This window comes from Sebastes fasciatus, chromosome 17, assembly GCF_043250625.1.
Source record: "Sebastes fasciatus isolate fSebFas1 chromosome 17, fSebFas1.pri, whole genome shotgun sequence".
NCBI lineage: Eukaryota > Metazoa > Chordata > Actinopteri > Perciformes > Sebastidae > Sebastes > Sebastes fasciatus.
The window spans coordinates 23,258,135-23,274,124 of record NC_133811.1 but is presented as its reverse complement, the minus strand read 5'-3'; the positions used below and the strand labels follow the sequence as shown (position 1 = coordinate 23,274,124).

Here is a 15,990-nt window from a genome sequence, read left to right as displayed (position 1 = left end):
ATCACCTTAAGAGGCAGTGATGGCTGCTGCGAGGAACACCTGCCTCACTTTGAGATGTATTGTCCATACACGCAAGATGACAAGAGGCCATTATAATAGCGCAGAGACAAACAGATGTCCCCCAACACACCCCCTAATACACATTTCCTGGTGGGAGACAAATGGTTACGGTGGCAGTTTTTTGGATGGGTCCTGAAAATTAAATGGTGAATTTTGGGGACTCCTGCAGAGTTAAAAAACGATTTCAGGTGGACACAGGGGGAAGACATCTCAGATGTATTTGGAAAATAATACATTGGATGGATAAGGATGAACGTTTAAAAAAAAAAAGGGCCAAATGTCCGATAAAAGGTTGTGTAATAACTGCTGTGAAAATAAGAAATGTACCCGTCTAAGAGGCTGACAAATTAGGCAGATTATAATTATGATTTGGGCGTCATGATCTGCCATGATTTATCCATATTATTTCAAACATATATAAGAGTTGGAATTGGGAAAGTCAACATCACATGCGAGCAGAAATAATCTTTTCAAAATCTAAGAGTGAAAACGGCAAGAAAACATCTTTTTTTAGAGAGCAGGGAGTAGGGACTATTTCATAATGCAGCTCATCCAGATTTCAATGTAGAGACAGCTCACCTCAAATTCACCCTTAATACAGTTCACTTGTCTGCAGCTATGCAGAGTTTGGAGTCCTTGTTGCCCAACTGTCTCATCTCAACAAAAACAATTCGGACATCCCTTTGTTTCCGTGCTCTTTCTGCACACATTTCAATATATAGTAAATATGGCTGTCAAAGTTAAAGCGATAATAACGAGATAACGCTAATTTGTCTTAATGCCACTGATTTCTTTAATGCATTATCACAACACGGGATAAGATACTTGCATCATATGAAACTAGAAAACCTAAGGTATCCATTGGTACCAACCATGTCATACTAGCTTGTCGAGAAGGAGGTTAAATAACGCTCCAAACTTACGCTAAATTTTGGCGAAAAGAAACTGGCATTGGCCATTTTCAAAGGGGTCCCTTGACCTCTGACCTTAATATATGTGAATGAAAATGGGTTCTATGGGTACCCACAAGTCTCCCCTTTACAGACATGCCCACTTTATGATAATCACATGCAGTTTGGGGCAAGTCATAGTCAAGTCAGCACACTGACACACTGACAGCTGTTGTTGCCTGTTGGGCTGCAGTTTGCCATGTTATGATTTGAGCATATTTTTTATGCTAAATGCAGTACCTGTGAGGGTTTCTGGACAATATTTGTCATTGTTTTGTGTTGTTAATCAATTTCCAATAATAAATATATACATACATTTGCATAAAGCAAGCACATTTGCCCACTCCCGTGTTGATAAGAGTATTAAATACTTGATAAATCTCCCTTAAAAGGTACATTTTGAACAGATAAAAAATGTGATTAATCGCGATTAACTATTTGAATCGATTGACAGCCCTAATAATAAATTCGCAAAGAAAACTGTCTTGATGGATGTCCGTTTTTGTTTTGGTATAGCCACATGTGAGTTGTCTAGCGCTGTATGTTGGAGGATGTAAACTCTCCCACTGATCAGCTGTTTGGTTTCTCTCTGCTGAGCCAGTACACAGACAGGTGTGATGCATCAGGACTGTAAACACAACAGGCATGCTCAGCCAGCCACATGGACACCAGACTGTAGGTCACTGCCAGATCAGCTGCAGTGAGCGAGTTGTCCGCGAGCTCGAGCCTGGTGACTAATACTACCATGAAACTAACCACATGTAGACATGCGTCCATGCACGATTTGACAAAGTGACATAAACTGGGATGGCTGAATCCTTGGACTGATAAAAGCTCCCTTCCAACCCGGCGGCAACTGTGCTTCCAAGCTTGTTACTCTGTGACAAACGGCGGTGAGGCATGGCATGACGAAATACCTGCATCACTACTTCCACCTGGATGAAAGCCTCCACCGCGCAGCGTGTCTATACGCTCAAGCATAAAGGGAAATCAACGCCTTGAAGGTGAAATAAAAATTGGACAAATAGCCTACGAGCTACTATTAACACTCACTCCCTGTAGCAAGCATAATGAAACTGAACTGAAACCGCATACAGTTAGACAGTTTTCCTGCCCAACAGCCTGTATAACATGGGCCGCCACTCCCTTAAAACAAATGTGTGTCTGCAGTTTTTTTCCCATTGAATGTCAAATAGTTGAATTATAGAATAACTTTAGAGCAAGGAATCTCTGACTGCCCGTATGTGGATATGTCCTTCTCATATCTCGAGAACAGTTCATCCAATCTGCTTCACGCTTGGTGGGTGTATTGCTCAGGACCCAAGGACATGCAGTAAGGGTGGGGGGGGAAATTGATACAGCATAACATCGCAATATTGTATAGATACACGGATGTCAAGTATCGATCTTTTATTATATAAACTATTAACCCCTTAACAATCCGACGGCCCTACGGCGGGCTCAGCCGCTATTCTGTCTTTCAGAAGTTGTAGCGGGGTCAGTCTTAATGCTAGAGTGAACACTGGCATCACACGAAACTACAAACCTAAGGAATCGACTGGTACCAACCATGTCATGTTATCTTGTCGGAAAGAAGGCTAAGTAGTGATCCGAAGTTACGCAAAATTATGGCAAGGAAAAATTGGCTGTAACTGCATAAATTGCAGTTGAAAAAGGTAATAAATCGCAATATATCTTCTCGCAATACACGGTTCACTTTTACTGTTGGATACTGGATATACTAACGTTTAAACCAAACTCCTTTTCTCTTCCCTGGAGTCAACAAGCAATGAGCAATGAGCGATTCTCGACAACGCTGAAAGCAGCTCTTCCGGGGGCCAAGCAATTGGCCCACTCAGAACAACCACGCCCCGAACGGGCCCTGCGCTGGTGTATCTAAATTAAACCTGGAAACAGAAGACCCCTACATTTTAGAGTTTAAATTAAAACAAATTTAAATTAAAATGGAAAACCAAAAGAAGTAAAGACCTGAAAAAATTGAAGACATAAAGCACAAAATGTTGATGCTGCCTTTTACAGCTGCCGTTTCCATATTTTAATTGCCAAGCTGTATGCACATCAAGAGTTTTGCAGCATACACAACATCTATACGTTTCATTTGAAGCCCCTTACAAAGAGACATCGTTATGCACACACTGGTGATTTGAATAACACAAAGTGACAGCCTCGATTTCCGTGTTTACCAATTAAGCATCTGTGACGACCAGGAAAAGCATGTCTTTGCATTTGTTGTGTGGATAGTTTAAGGGTTAAGTGCAGCCTGAATCTGTTACTGTGTGCTGTGCAGTAAGTAAAACAGCTAAGACAGAACACTTATACTGAATGCTGATGAGCAGCGTTGTATGGCCTCCAAATACATGTCTGCATAAATGTGGGACTCCTGCGGGTCTCGCGCCGTTCCGAGCTGTGATGGTACTCTTTAACAGCTGCAGGCGGTCATGTTTGAACGCTGCGGGTATAATTAAAAAATTATCAATGTAGTTTAAATAAAACTGGAGCTTCATTTGCCTGCCTTATCTCTGTAACTCTGGCACAGTTGATGTGAGCCGACCATGGACGATACGTCTCCCTACAACTACGCAGATACAGTTGGTCAGTGACAGACATGTGGCTTATTTGCACGAGTCTCCAATAGGATTGCAGCGTCCTATAATGTAATAATCTTTTGTAGATAATACCCAAAGCTTCTGAGCTAAAAAAAAAAAAAAAATGTAATGTCATTTGCCAAAGAAAACTGAGCAGCGGGAGCAATGCAAAGAAGAGGAAGACACAAAGAAGCTTTATAAAAGGAGTAAAACAATGATCTGTTCTTAATATTTGTCTAATGTATTGTTTAAAGCCAAAAATAAAGATGACTAATTATAGTGTTAACCCTCTGAGACCCGTGGGATCGCCGCCAATTCTGTCCGACATTACTCTTAGTCTTTAAGAGGCTGTAGCAGGTTCTTAAAGCTAGAGTGAAGACACTGGTATCATATCAAACTATATGATGATAACCTACGTGTATAAATGTGTTATTTTCGCCTATTCTAAAAATGGTTTTCTGCATACCGGGGTCCCTTAACAGTCTTGGAATTGTATAAATTGGGTATCAGTGTAAAGCTGAGACTCTTGTGGAGCCAATGAGCCCAATAATATTCATGTGTGATGTTAGTCCCCATAGTAACCATTTTATATAGTGAGATAATTTTTTGATACTTGACCTCATGGTATAAAATGACCTGTGGTGACCTCTAGGATAATCACAGCCTTGTGAAACCTTAGAGCCCCAAACTAGAGACCTAGAGCATTCACAGGATGGATGGCTTTCCTAGGCAGATTGCCAATAAGGGAGTTTCTGAGCAGTTTGCAGAACAGATATGCTCACCATCCAATCGCCAAAATATGCAGTTCTAGCAGAAATCTCCAAATGTCAAACGTTTTTGATACCAAATCACAGAATGGCTTTTTCTGTGGTGTTCCTCAAGGTCTTGTTGTCTTAATGTGGTATTTTGGAGGAATTATTGATCATTTTTATCAATTCTCGAGTGGTAAAAAATTGTTAAAATTAGCACCAAATCTGTATAACAAATGGTATCAACCCAAAAAATTGCTGCAACAACTTAAGGGACATACTGACATCATGTACTTCCATCATAATGTTCTACGTCCGTATACATTCTCGCAATTTATTTGGATTAATTAATTAATGTCTATCTGTTTTTTTTACTAAAACTTGACACAGTGCTGAGCTGCATCTCAAATTCATCTTCAGCCTCCGAGCTTTCAGGTGATGTACACCACTTCTATGTGACATCTACTGCTGACCTGCTATCTCCCCCTAAAGACCCCCTGTACCCCTGTGTCTCTTAGGGTTAACTTGGCTTATGTTTACAGCCAAGCATTAAGGATGAATAATTTCCAATTATATAACATTATTACACTGCTGCAGGCGTGTTTGGAAGGAGGCGTTGCGAGTGGAGGCGGCTGGCTCCTTGCAGGTTAACAAGGCCTGTGCAAGTCGCTAATTGCAGATCACTTCCTTACAATCAATTCAATCTTCTTCTTCTTGAACTCTTTTACATTGATGTGATCCGACAATATTAAATGTGGACTCCCTTTTAAAACGTCTATATTCATTCGACACCTGCTCCTGTTCATGTTAACCATGCAGGTGTGAAATTCTTTCACAGTGATGACTGTAATTGCGTCACCGTAACCTCTTACTTTTATATTCTATCACTGCAGTCTACAGGAACGCGAGGCAATTTTGTTAATAGAAAAATCATTATACACTCCATGAGATGACAGGAAATTGTATAAATAAGGAATATACCTACGGTGCTCTAATGATAGGCAGTGATGACCATGCTCTTAGAATTTCCCCTCCAGTAATCCTCTCTAACGTCAGCAGCAGAAACAAGATTACTTTTAACCGTTATAACATCGCATCTATTCCTTTTATCGAATGTTCTCCGTGACAGGAGAACATGAATGTTAGAAATGCATGTCTTTCAAGTCCACTGCTGCCAGCATGAACAGTAAAACCTCTGTAAACGGTCCAACATGTAAATATAAATGTTAATCCACTCATTGTCACACATTGTACACCGCACAGCACACAGTGAAATTAAGCCATCCTATTATATTAGGAGCAGTAGGCAGTTACTCTACAGTGCCCGGGGAGCAGTTTTAAGGGGATCTGTGCCTTGCTCAAGGGCACCCCGGCAGTGAACTATCAGTATGCCGTGCCTGTCACTTGCATGATCGCTAGCCATGGGATGACCGCCACAACATGCGCTGAAATCCTGTCATGGACTACTGCCGTTCCAGTGGAGAGCGCTTGCATAAACTCTAGCTCCTAAGAAGTCGGAAAGGTATGACACAGTTTCCTTGTCTTATACACTCACCGGCCACTTTATCAGGCACACCTGTTCAATTGCTTGTTAACACAAATAGCTAATCAGCCAATCACATGGCAGTAACTCAATGCATTTAGGCATCTAGAGCTGGTGAAAACGACTTGCTGAAGTTCAAACCGAGCATCAGAATGGGGAAGAAAGGGGATTTAAGTGACTTTGAACGTGGCATGGTTGTTGGTGCCAGACGGGCTGGTCTGAGTATTTCAAAAACTGCTGACCTACTGGGAAAATATCCAGTGAGTGGCAGTTGTGTGGACGGAAATGCTTTGTTGATGTCAGAGGTCAGAGGAGAATGGGCAGAGTGGTTCGAGATGATAGAAAGGCAACAGTAACTCAAATAACCACTCGTTACAACCAAGGTATGCAGAATACCATCTCTGAACGCACAACACGTCCAACCTTGAAGCAGATGAAGACCACCCGGTACTAGCAAGGTGTACCTAATAAAGTGGCCGGTGAGTGTAAGTGTTTATTGTTAACATTTAATAGATTCAGAAAGTGACAGCAAGTTTATTTATTTTGCAAAATGTTGTTGAAATCTTATACATTCATATTGCCATTGACAGGCAGTTGCTGTTTACCATGATGGCGCTGCAACCTTGTGGTTTTTCCGGCGCACACTCTCGCAATATGTGCGTACATGAGCAAGTCGCAGTGTTTTTTCCCCATCATGTTATATAGCCAGTATCCAGAATAATATCAGTGCTTTAAAAATGGCCTTTGTTCCCTTTTAAATGTAACCAACGAGCCTCGTGTCAGGTGGAACGTGGAACTGAATATTGAGGCACTTATTCTCAAAGTCTTCTTCTTGATCTACTGTAACTTGGATTGCATCTTATTTGTACGTCGCTTTGTATATGGGCTATTCATATGTAAATTGCGCTGCCCCTTAATCTATTGATGTTAACCTCTTCAATGTCAGGAGAAAGCTTATTTCCATTGAAACTAGTTATCTGAAAATATTTTCTATCTCAAGTTTCCTTTCCACATCAATCGTCGTCTGTGAGTTTAAAAGTAAAACATAAAGCGTGTAATACAGCTCAATACAGAATGAAAAACTCCTCAATACCTGTCAAGGTCAACTCCAATAATGAAAGCAGAGCTGTTCAATTTCACACAAAGACACACATACACACACGAGAGGCATTCATAGTAAGATGTCTGTGGGGCTGTAAGGCAGCTGCTGATGCAACTGAAAGGAGTGGACACACTGAGGTACAGTGAAAAGTCTGTTTCATCTTTTCTTCCACCTACTGTCGAAGACTCTTTCAAAAAAAATGTTTGCATTGTGGTTCCTGCAAAGATCCAAGCTATGTTAAAAAAAAAAAGAACACGTTTCTACTCATCTGTGGAATTTATTTTGTTCAAGGAGAACCTGGACAAACTAGGTTTGAAATCGCTGAAGGAAAAATAGTTTCGCTACATACAAAATAAACCTGACCTTGATGAGAACAGTGACGGTGCAAATTCAACAATGTCAGCGACCCTGTAGGCAGATACTGCAGGTGAACCCGCTATGTTTACTTGGAGATTGGGAGGGGGGGCTGTTCAACCCTTAACGCGAGAGATTTCCAAAAGGTTTTTACCTTAAGGCACCGCTACCTGCCCGTTTTCCACTTCTCTCTGCTCTTGCACACGTGAACCAGCTGATGCTCGAGCCCTGATCCAACAGTGAGGGCTGCCGGGTTGCATCAGGTGTGTTACTAGCTCTTGTTGTGTTATTGATTTATTTTGCACTGCTCTGGGCCAATAGACTGATGGCGATGACAGCGGTGCGTACGGTCGATGACCTAATGTGAAAACACTCGCATGTTACGGATTCACAGTGTTGAGAAAATGTATAACACACGCATAGTACTTAAAATGGCTGGGATGATACACCAATCTCCAGATACTATCACGATACCTGGGTGCTGATTCGATAAGTACTGCGATTCGATATTTACAATTTATTGCGTTTTTTTGTTGCCTTTTTTTAACATTAGACCATGGGGAAAAGTTGAATGATACACTTCTCAGTAGATGAGAGTCGGAGATGAGAGTGACGGCCGGCTTGACCGCACGTTACCGCAGTATGATAACGTTTCCTGTCCATGACAGAGTTGGCATGCAGCTTTGGCCGTGATGTCTAGCTCTGCTTTTCCTGGCAATGTATGGAACCCAAAGTGTTTCCATACTTTACTGGATGTGTAGTGTTAACCAGTTTGGATTTAAAATGTGAGGGTGCAGGTCGTATCCACGTGGACCCTCAGCGATTTTCTGCATTGTTGATTCGGCTCGCTGCAGTTTGCTTTGGTTGATGGATACGGAACGGATATGACGTCACGTTACTCAGACTACAACAGTAAAAGCGGTAACTTCCTTCTACCTCCACATAGACTCAAATGAAGCAGTTGTATATTGATTCTGGCATTAAAAAAATCTATTTCAAAATCATAAAAAAAAGAAGAGACAGGCTTCTTGTACTTATTCGCTAAATATCTAACTTTAGCCATTTGGCACTCAATTAGTGTGATGAACATCGTTTTATCATGCATTAGTGAACTGGTAGATGATTCGGCGATGTGTCTTGCTTTTGCAGGATGTGAACATTGTATTGATAATTACAACCCCTCCGTTTTGTTTGTCGGGTTCGTCCAGATGCTCTCCACATTATTTTTTACATTCGTACAGCTTAGGCGCTGCATAAAAACGTTTAGGCGCTGTGCCCAAGGCGTATAAAGGCAGGGAAAACCCTGTTGTCAATTCTAATCTTAAAGGTCATCTTACTGTGAAGGTTTTACAGTGTAGCGTGCTGTTTCCTGGGTTCCTCATGGTCTACAAAGATGCCCAGTGTGCCTTTCAAGCCTCTGGATAAATAATTCAACATCTGAGACCAAGTAAGATTGAAAATAGTGCTTCTTTTCTGGCTACATACAGCACGTCCCCTAAAAATTAACAGAGTGAGCCTTCGCTATTGGGGTAGAAATGTTGATGTTTCTCTTTTCAGCTAAAATAGATTTAAAAGCTGAGTGAGCATATTTTCAGGCTTTATTCTGATTCCTAACAAAGGACCATGAAACACAATATCAGAGGTGTACATCCACATCAAAATGACATGTCTGCCTTTTTGAATTTTCATATATTGTAAGATTCTTCCTTATTGCTTATTTCCAATCAAAGTGACCATTGTACATACCCAGAGGTAGTAGGTGAATTGCAGGGCGAAGATGGCGATGCCCTCATTGTCGAAAGAGCCGGCGACGGAACGTGAGATGTAGCCGGGGACGATGGCGATGAAGCAGGCCGCCAGCAGCCCCGCGCCCTGGTTCCACAGCTCCCGCGTCAGCAGGAAGGTGGAGATGGCCGTCAGACCGCTGAACACCGGCGCCAGAAAGACACACACGTCGCGGATGTGGACGGTGATGTGGAGCAGGTTGAGCATGTAGTGGATGAGGCCGGCTGTCACCATTAACCCCGGGTAAACCTGAGTGAGGGGGGGGCAGAGGGAGAGAGAGGTTGAGCAAAATAAAGAGTAGGAGGGATGTTGGTGACAGAAAGGAAAAGAACGGGAGACACGAGTAGAGTGATGTGTATGACGATCAATCGACAGAATATTAATCTGCAACTATTTTGAATAGTAATCTTTCAAACAAAAAGACAAACAATTGATGGTTCCAGTTTCTTAAATGTGAGAATTTATTGTAAAATGAAAGGGCATTTAATGACGTAAACTTGGGCTTTGGGAAATTGTATTTTCTGATGTTTTGTGGACCAATCAACTTTCAATTAATCAAGAAAATAATTGGCAGATTAATAAGTTCTAATCTTTCGATGCAGCCATAGGAAGAAGCGATGGTAGGTGAGTGAAAGGGACGAGAGAGGAAGCATGAAAGATGCCAAGAGGGAAAAAATGTTTTAGATGGAGATAAGAGCATTTGTGAGCATAACAAAGAGGAGGACCACGGAAGATAACAAGCTGCATTATTATCAATACATTTTATTGATTGAGACACCGGCTTTTATCTATACCAACACACCCTTCTTTACAGCCAATAGATACATTCTAAATTATGTCATGCTCCACTGCTCATCCAGTTGTCACTGATAAAACTCAAGTCATCCAGATCGGCCTTAAGACTTATTTGTACAGCTAGGATTCATTATTTGGCTTAGAAAATAGTTTAAAAAAATAAATCACATTTTTTCAGAGCTGAACTCTTTGAAATGCTTGTTTTGTCTGACCAACGGTCCAACAATGGAAGATATTATATTTATAATTATGTAAAACAGAGAAAAACTGCAGCTCCTTACATGTGAGAATCTGGAGCCAGCAAATGTTTAACATCTTTTGGTTCATAAATTACTTAAATACCTTCACACATGTAGTTCGGCTCATTTGGTTCGGACCGAGGGGGGAAAATGATAAATTGTTGCATTTAATTCTCATCTGTCTCCTGTTCACACTGACTTCTTACAAATGAACCAGATGAGTACTCATGAAGTCATACTGAGTGAAAGGTAACTTTTGGCGATTGTCATTCTGCATCATCAGGACCCACGTGGGAAAATCAAAAGTCTAATGACTGGTGGCGTCTTGTACAGCAGTGATTCTCAAAGTGGGATCCGGGGACCCCCAGGGGTCCGTGGCACTCTGCCAGAGGGTCCGTGACATAATTTGCTATAAATTACACAAGTGTGTTGTATCATTAAAAAGTACATATCTACAGATGGGGACTATTTGCGCCAATAAAAACAAGCATTGTGTCAATTACCCCCACCCACATTAGCTTTGGGCCAATAGAAACTCTCATATGATTGCAACACATCACATCAATATGTCATGAATCAGTCACTGCGCTCTCTCTAATGCATATAGTTGAGTCCAAATTCAATTTGAATAAAATGACCCTCTCTTTAATAGTATATAAGTGGTATTAACATGATTCAAATTAAAATGTGTTTCTGTACTGTGAAACGGTTCTTGAGTATTTATGTTGAAAAGTTTTACAATATAAATAGTTCCAATGGCTAAGAGCACAACTGGTAATAAGCATATGCTTAATTATGATTGTCAATTACAATGAATTGATACGATTAAGAGAGGATCCTTGGAAAATTGTCTCCACTGTAAGTGGTCCCTGGCCCCACAAAGTTTGGGAACCCCTGCTGTACAGTAATGATTCAGGGCTTATTACTGCAGGATGGCTGTCACACACTTTTTAATGGACTTAATGAACCGAGTCGGATACAAGCACAGCAGTTTTAATAACTTTTTGACCTATTAGTCAGGAAAAATACCTGCAATGATGCGCATACATGTTACCATGGTTACCAGTACATGGCCTTATACGGATCAACTATAACATCCCTTGCTGAACAGATTTCAGCAGATGGATTTATTAGTAGTTTAGCTCTTGATTCATTCGTTTGCTTTCACACCACAAACTAACCACGCCAGAGTCCGCTTGAAAGCGGACCGAGACCCACCTTTTCAAGAGTTCTAGATTTGGTTGTTTGATCCACACAGGGGTTCCATTGACAGCTTTCACACCAGCTCATTCGAACCGCACTAACTGGGCAAACGGACCTGAGTTCAGGTTAGGTGTGAAAGCACCCTAAGGCTATTATCAAAAATTGTTGCTATGTACAGTGTTCTTCAACAAAACAGTTATTATTAATTAAACCCTTCACTCAGTTGAAACTGGGGCCTGAGTAGGGGAGGCCTTGTGGCGCTGTCTCGTCTATATGAGAGCAGATCCAATTAGGGCCATGTGCAGTACACTGGCTATCCGAAGTAAAAAAAAAACAAGGCTATGTTTAACGTGTGAGTGATGTCCCTGATGTGCGCTCCCTCTAGCCGCAGTCCATGCTCTTTGCCTCCCCGCTAATAAACCCAGGTCTTCATGTCTCTAATTAGCTGGTGCATAGGAGACCTAAGCCTCATCAACCAATCTACTTCAATGAAAATCCACCACGTCTTGGCTCTGAGGATTGGATTCACTCTAATGGAGCGGTGTCCTGCCATTTACAAAACTACTCTTGTAATTATTAGCCATTTTGCACTCTGTGGTAGGGCCCAGGTCCAGGGTCTGAAATTCACTTTTTTTTCACTGCCTGCCACTGTGGCAGGCAAGTATGTTTTTTTTTGTCTCAGAAATTTTATCTGCCACTTTTGAAATATATGCGCTAAATGAAAAAATAACATTTTAGATCTGATGTCATTCAATGTTCGATATATTTTACACAAAAAACATTACATGCATGGTAAATTACAGTGTTCGAAGCACACCGTAGCTTACGGGGGAGCCCTATATTTCAGGGGTAGGAGGGTAATGTACACTGTACCGTACTTTGTTATTGTCATCTATAGTAGTTATTACAGAGACTCCGTGGTATTCATTTTATATCTTCATAAAGTGTAGGAGCAACGTAACCCTCGGCTACACAAGCTAAAACAAAAAGCTGGCAGTAGGCTATGTAGTCTAACTGTTTAGATTAGTTTGCCACGTATCTTACTTGTAAACTGATCTGAACAGGTAGCGTTACATACTCTCCTCCTGTCGATTTCAGCATGGGTTTGCAGCTCACAGTGTAGCATTATCAGGGAAGAAATAGGGTTTAGTAGTAGTAGCGCCTTGCTTTTGAGCGCTTTTTTTCTCTCCGTCATGGCTCCGGTCACAAACAAACTGAAACACAACGCAGCGTGCGTATGCCGTTGCATCATTGTGTAACGTGTAACTGTCATAAAGCATCAATACAGAGAAATCGATAGTCACGGAGGCATGAGATGGCAGATGGCCTGATGATTTTATCCGCCACTGCCGCATTTGGCGGGGGGCGGATACTAATTTCAGACCCTGTCCAGGTCCCTGAAACATTACACAGCCTGCACTGAGTTTCGGCTTTGTAGCTAAAAAAAAATAGCATACTTTATCATCCCTTTTCTGGCATTCAAGAATACATTACACCGCTTGTTCATTCTGAAAATATCATCAGCTAGAACTGACAAAAGCTGTTACCAAAAACGCACTTGAGTCATTGTCCTCATGGCAACAAAGAGTGGTTTATTGGCTTGACAGCCCGCTGTTGTTATGGACTGTCACATTAGAGAAGCCTGCCTTCCTTATCTACAGCTCAGGAGAAAGAGCAACTGACAGTCGTCCTCTGGGGAGTGGAGGGTGGGTGGGAGTGCAAAGGGAAATTTAAAAAAAGCAGAGAGGGGCAGCTGGACTGGTCTGGAGCAGAAAGGCACTAAACTGTCACATTAACTGATATCTGCTCGTCCGTCTTCCAAACGGCGTGGCCCATCCGAGTGCTTAGAGACTTAACGCTATCATACACAATTAATGAGGACTGCCAGGATCATCGGTCGGATTTTGAATAAAAAATGGGTGGGGTAAGGATAAAGGTAGGAGCAAAGGATGGAGGCAGAGTGGAGGTGAGAAAAGACAGGCGTGCATTAGAGAGAGGCAGAGGCAGACAGTAGAGGAGAGATGATGAAAGATTAAGAGGCAGAGAGGTGGGTGAGAACGAGGAGGAAAGGTGAACTATAGGGGATGAAAGGAGAGAAAGGGTATGTTAAACTGAGTGCAGGCGGCTAAAAAGGTTCAATGCAACAGAAAAGAGTCTCATCACTGTTCTCAGAAGGAGCAAAGGTGGTTTTATGGATTCCACCTGGAGCCAGAAGGATCGCAGACCACCTCTGTGTATGAGAAGAGAAACCGACATTGTTAAAATGACAAGACGACGAGGGAACGTAACTTTGCAATTCATAAAAGGTTTCTAAACAAAGAGACAGCCATGGATTGTGACTGCATTACGGGATATGAAACACGCTGCGCCAATCTGAGATGAACCCAGCCCTTGTCCACACCCCTGCATGTTTTTAAAAGCATATGCTTGATGCAAATAAGAGCTCTCACACATTCGTTTTTATGATTCCGAATGCTGTGTGGGAGTAAACTAAATGCCCTTCTTTCCCTAGAAGCCTGTCTATGTTCTGAAAATTATCTAGCTCAGTCATGCAAACAGGTGGGATTTGGACAATTAGCCTACACAGTAAATGAGTGAGTGGCTTTCTGTTACTCCAGCAACTACCATCGCGGTGCCCTTGGAACGAGCCAATGGATTATTCTGGCAACCAATCCCACCTCAGCCTCTTGTATAAAAGATGGAGCAGGTAAAAGTCTGAAATGGATCTATCACTGAGCCAGCCGGTTGAACCTCTGCAGTAGCTCCGTCAGATCTCCTCAGTGTGTCAGTTACTAGATTTTGCTCTATTTTGCATAGATTTGCATGTCATAGGGAGACATTTGCATTTAGTATGGCCGACGATATGACCCGTCCACCTGCCATCTAAATCCCTGTGAACCCTATAAGGCAGAATGTGACTAACTGACCATCTGGCACTAAACTTCTTCCAAGTTATATGTGGGTTGTCAGCAGTCTGTTAAAAGGACAAGGCTGGCAAACTTCTATATTTCATTATCAGAAAATCCCAAGAAAAGACTAAAACGGACATTCCTAGTCCGTCTCTCAATACTTCTGGTGCCTTCAAATGAAACCCGAGGGCTCGCGTTTACAACATGGGAAGTTGTGTACACAATATGCTTGGCGTTCAAGTGGTACGCTTTAGGGCGTGGCTACCTTGTGATTGACAGGTCGCTATCACGGCGTTGTCCGTGTTTTCTTCGGTCTTAGACCTTTAACCCTTTCACAGTCTTTCAGTCTTTCTTAAAAGTTAACTAACATTTTGGTTGCCTAAAAATGTCTTGTTCTGCTTTTAGTTGAACTTAGCTCCACCCTCATGTGTCACTTCTGGTTGCAAAAAAACAAGATGGCGACAACCAAAAACCAATATGGCAACGGCCAAAATGCCAAACTCAAAGCTTCTAGACGGTAGTCCACAAACCACTGGGTGACGTCACAGAGACTACGTCCACTTCGTCCATACATTCTATGACTGTGGGTCTATTTTGGCCCGTCTGTTCTCTGTTGTATAATACATCATCCGACCAGTTATGAGAGCCAATTGGCACCACCTAACCTGCAAAAATATACGTTAATCAACCACCTGAACCTGATCCATTAACTGCCAACTTTATGCATTTTAGTAGCACAACTGTCAAGACTGAGACAAGGACAGAGACTGAGTGCCGTGGCGCTCTCCCAGGTGCTCCTCGGAGCTCCTCCTGCATGCTGGGAACAGCTACAGCTGTCCGGTGTGCTCTCTTTCACCCCCGCCCACAGTAGGGTGAAGATCTAGGCTAAATAAGCAGACAAATTGTTCCAAATGGTGTTATTTATTGTTGAATAGCAGCAAAACAAGTAACCCTTCATTAAAGACATGAACTCTGTCTCTCTCATTATCTCTCTCTCTCCCTCTGAGAATTTGGTCGGACGAGAGCATATCGACCAACGATCGATCAGAAGGTGTCAGCCCTAGTTCATGGTAATGAAGGAATGTGTCTCTTAGAGCAACAGTGCGTCTCAGTCATATTTGTAATGCTTATGAACAAAAATGGAGCACTATGGCACAGAGAAATAGGCTATAACGAGCTTCCGGCCACACACGCAATACATTGTTCATGTTCGCAATGACAAAAACATAACTTTAACATCCTTTAACAACATCGTCATGCTCTGATGCCACAATCATTCTGTTTCAGTTCATTTCTCTTCAGGACAGTCAAATTACTTCAATTATTGGTAAAGCAACCCATTGGTTCCAGTACACTACATTAGTTGATTCCGATATGATCAGTGTCATCTCCATTAGTGGCACTGGTGTGGACGCAATCGACAGCCAACACTGTTCAAAATAATAACACATGATGCAAGGACAACATGACTGCCATAATTGCTCGGTAATTGCAGTGCAAAACATATCCTGGCCAGGCAATCGCTCCACAAATTATACCCAACGAAATTGCTCCACTAACACGTTTCATAACTGCTCAGCTTAGATCAGAAACACTATAAGCTCGGCCTCATGCCTACTTTTGTTGTTGCTTCAACCCCCTGAGACCCGCAGGATCCCGACCGACTTTCAGGGGCTGTAGCAGGTTCAATTTTAG

General features: G+C 42.0%; 1 protein-coding gene across 1 annotated transcript in view; it reads right to left on the bottom strand.

Annotated features, from left to right (window-relative positions):
• Positions 1–15,990, bottom strand: part of LOC141754707 (dolichyl-diphosphooligosaccharide--protein glycosyltransferase subunit STT3B) — a 108,024-nt gene that overhangs the window by 43,494 nt on the left and 48,540 nt on the right. The window contains exon 3 of the mRNA XM_074613957.1: positions 9,111–9,398. Within this exon, the coding sequence (XP_074470058.1) occupies positions 9,111–9,398 (288 nt within the window). The remainder of the gene's footprint in view (positions 1–9,110; positions 9,399–15,990) is intronic.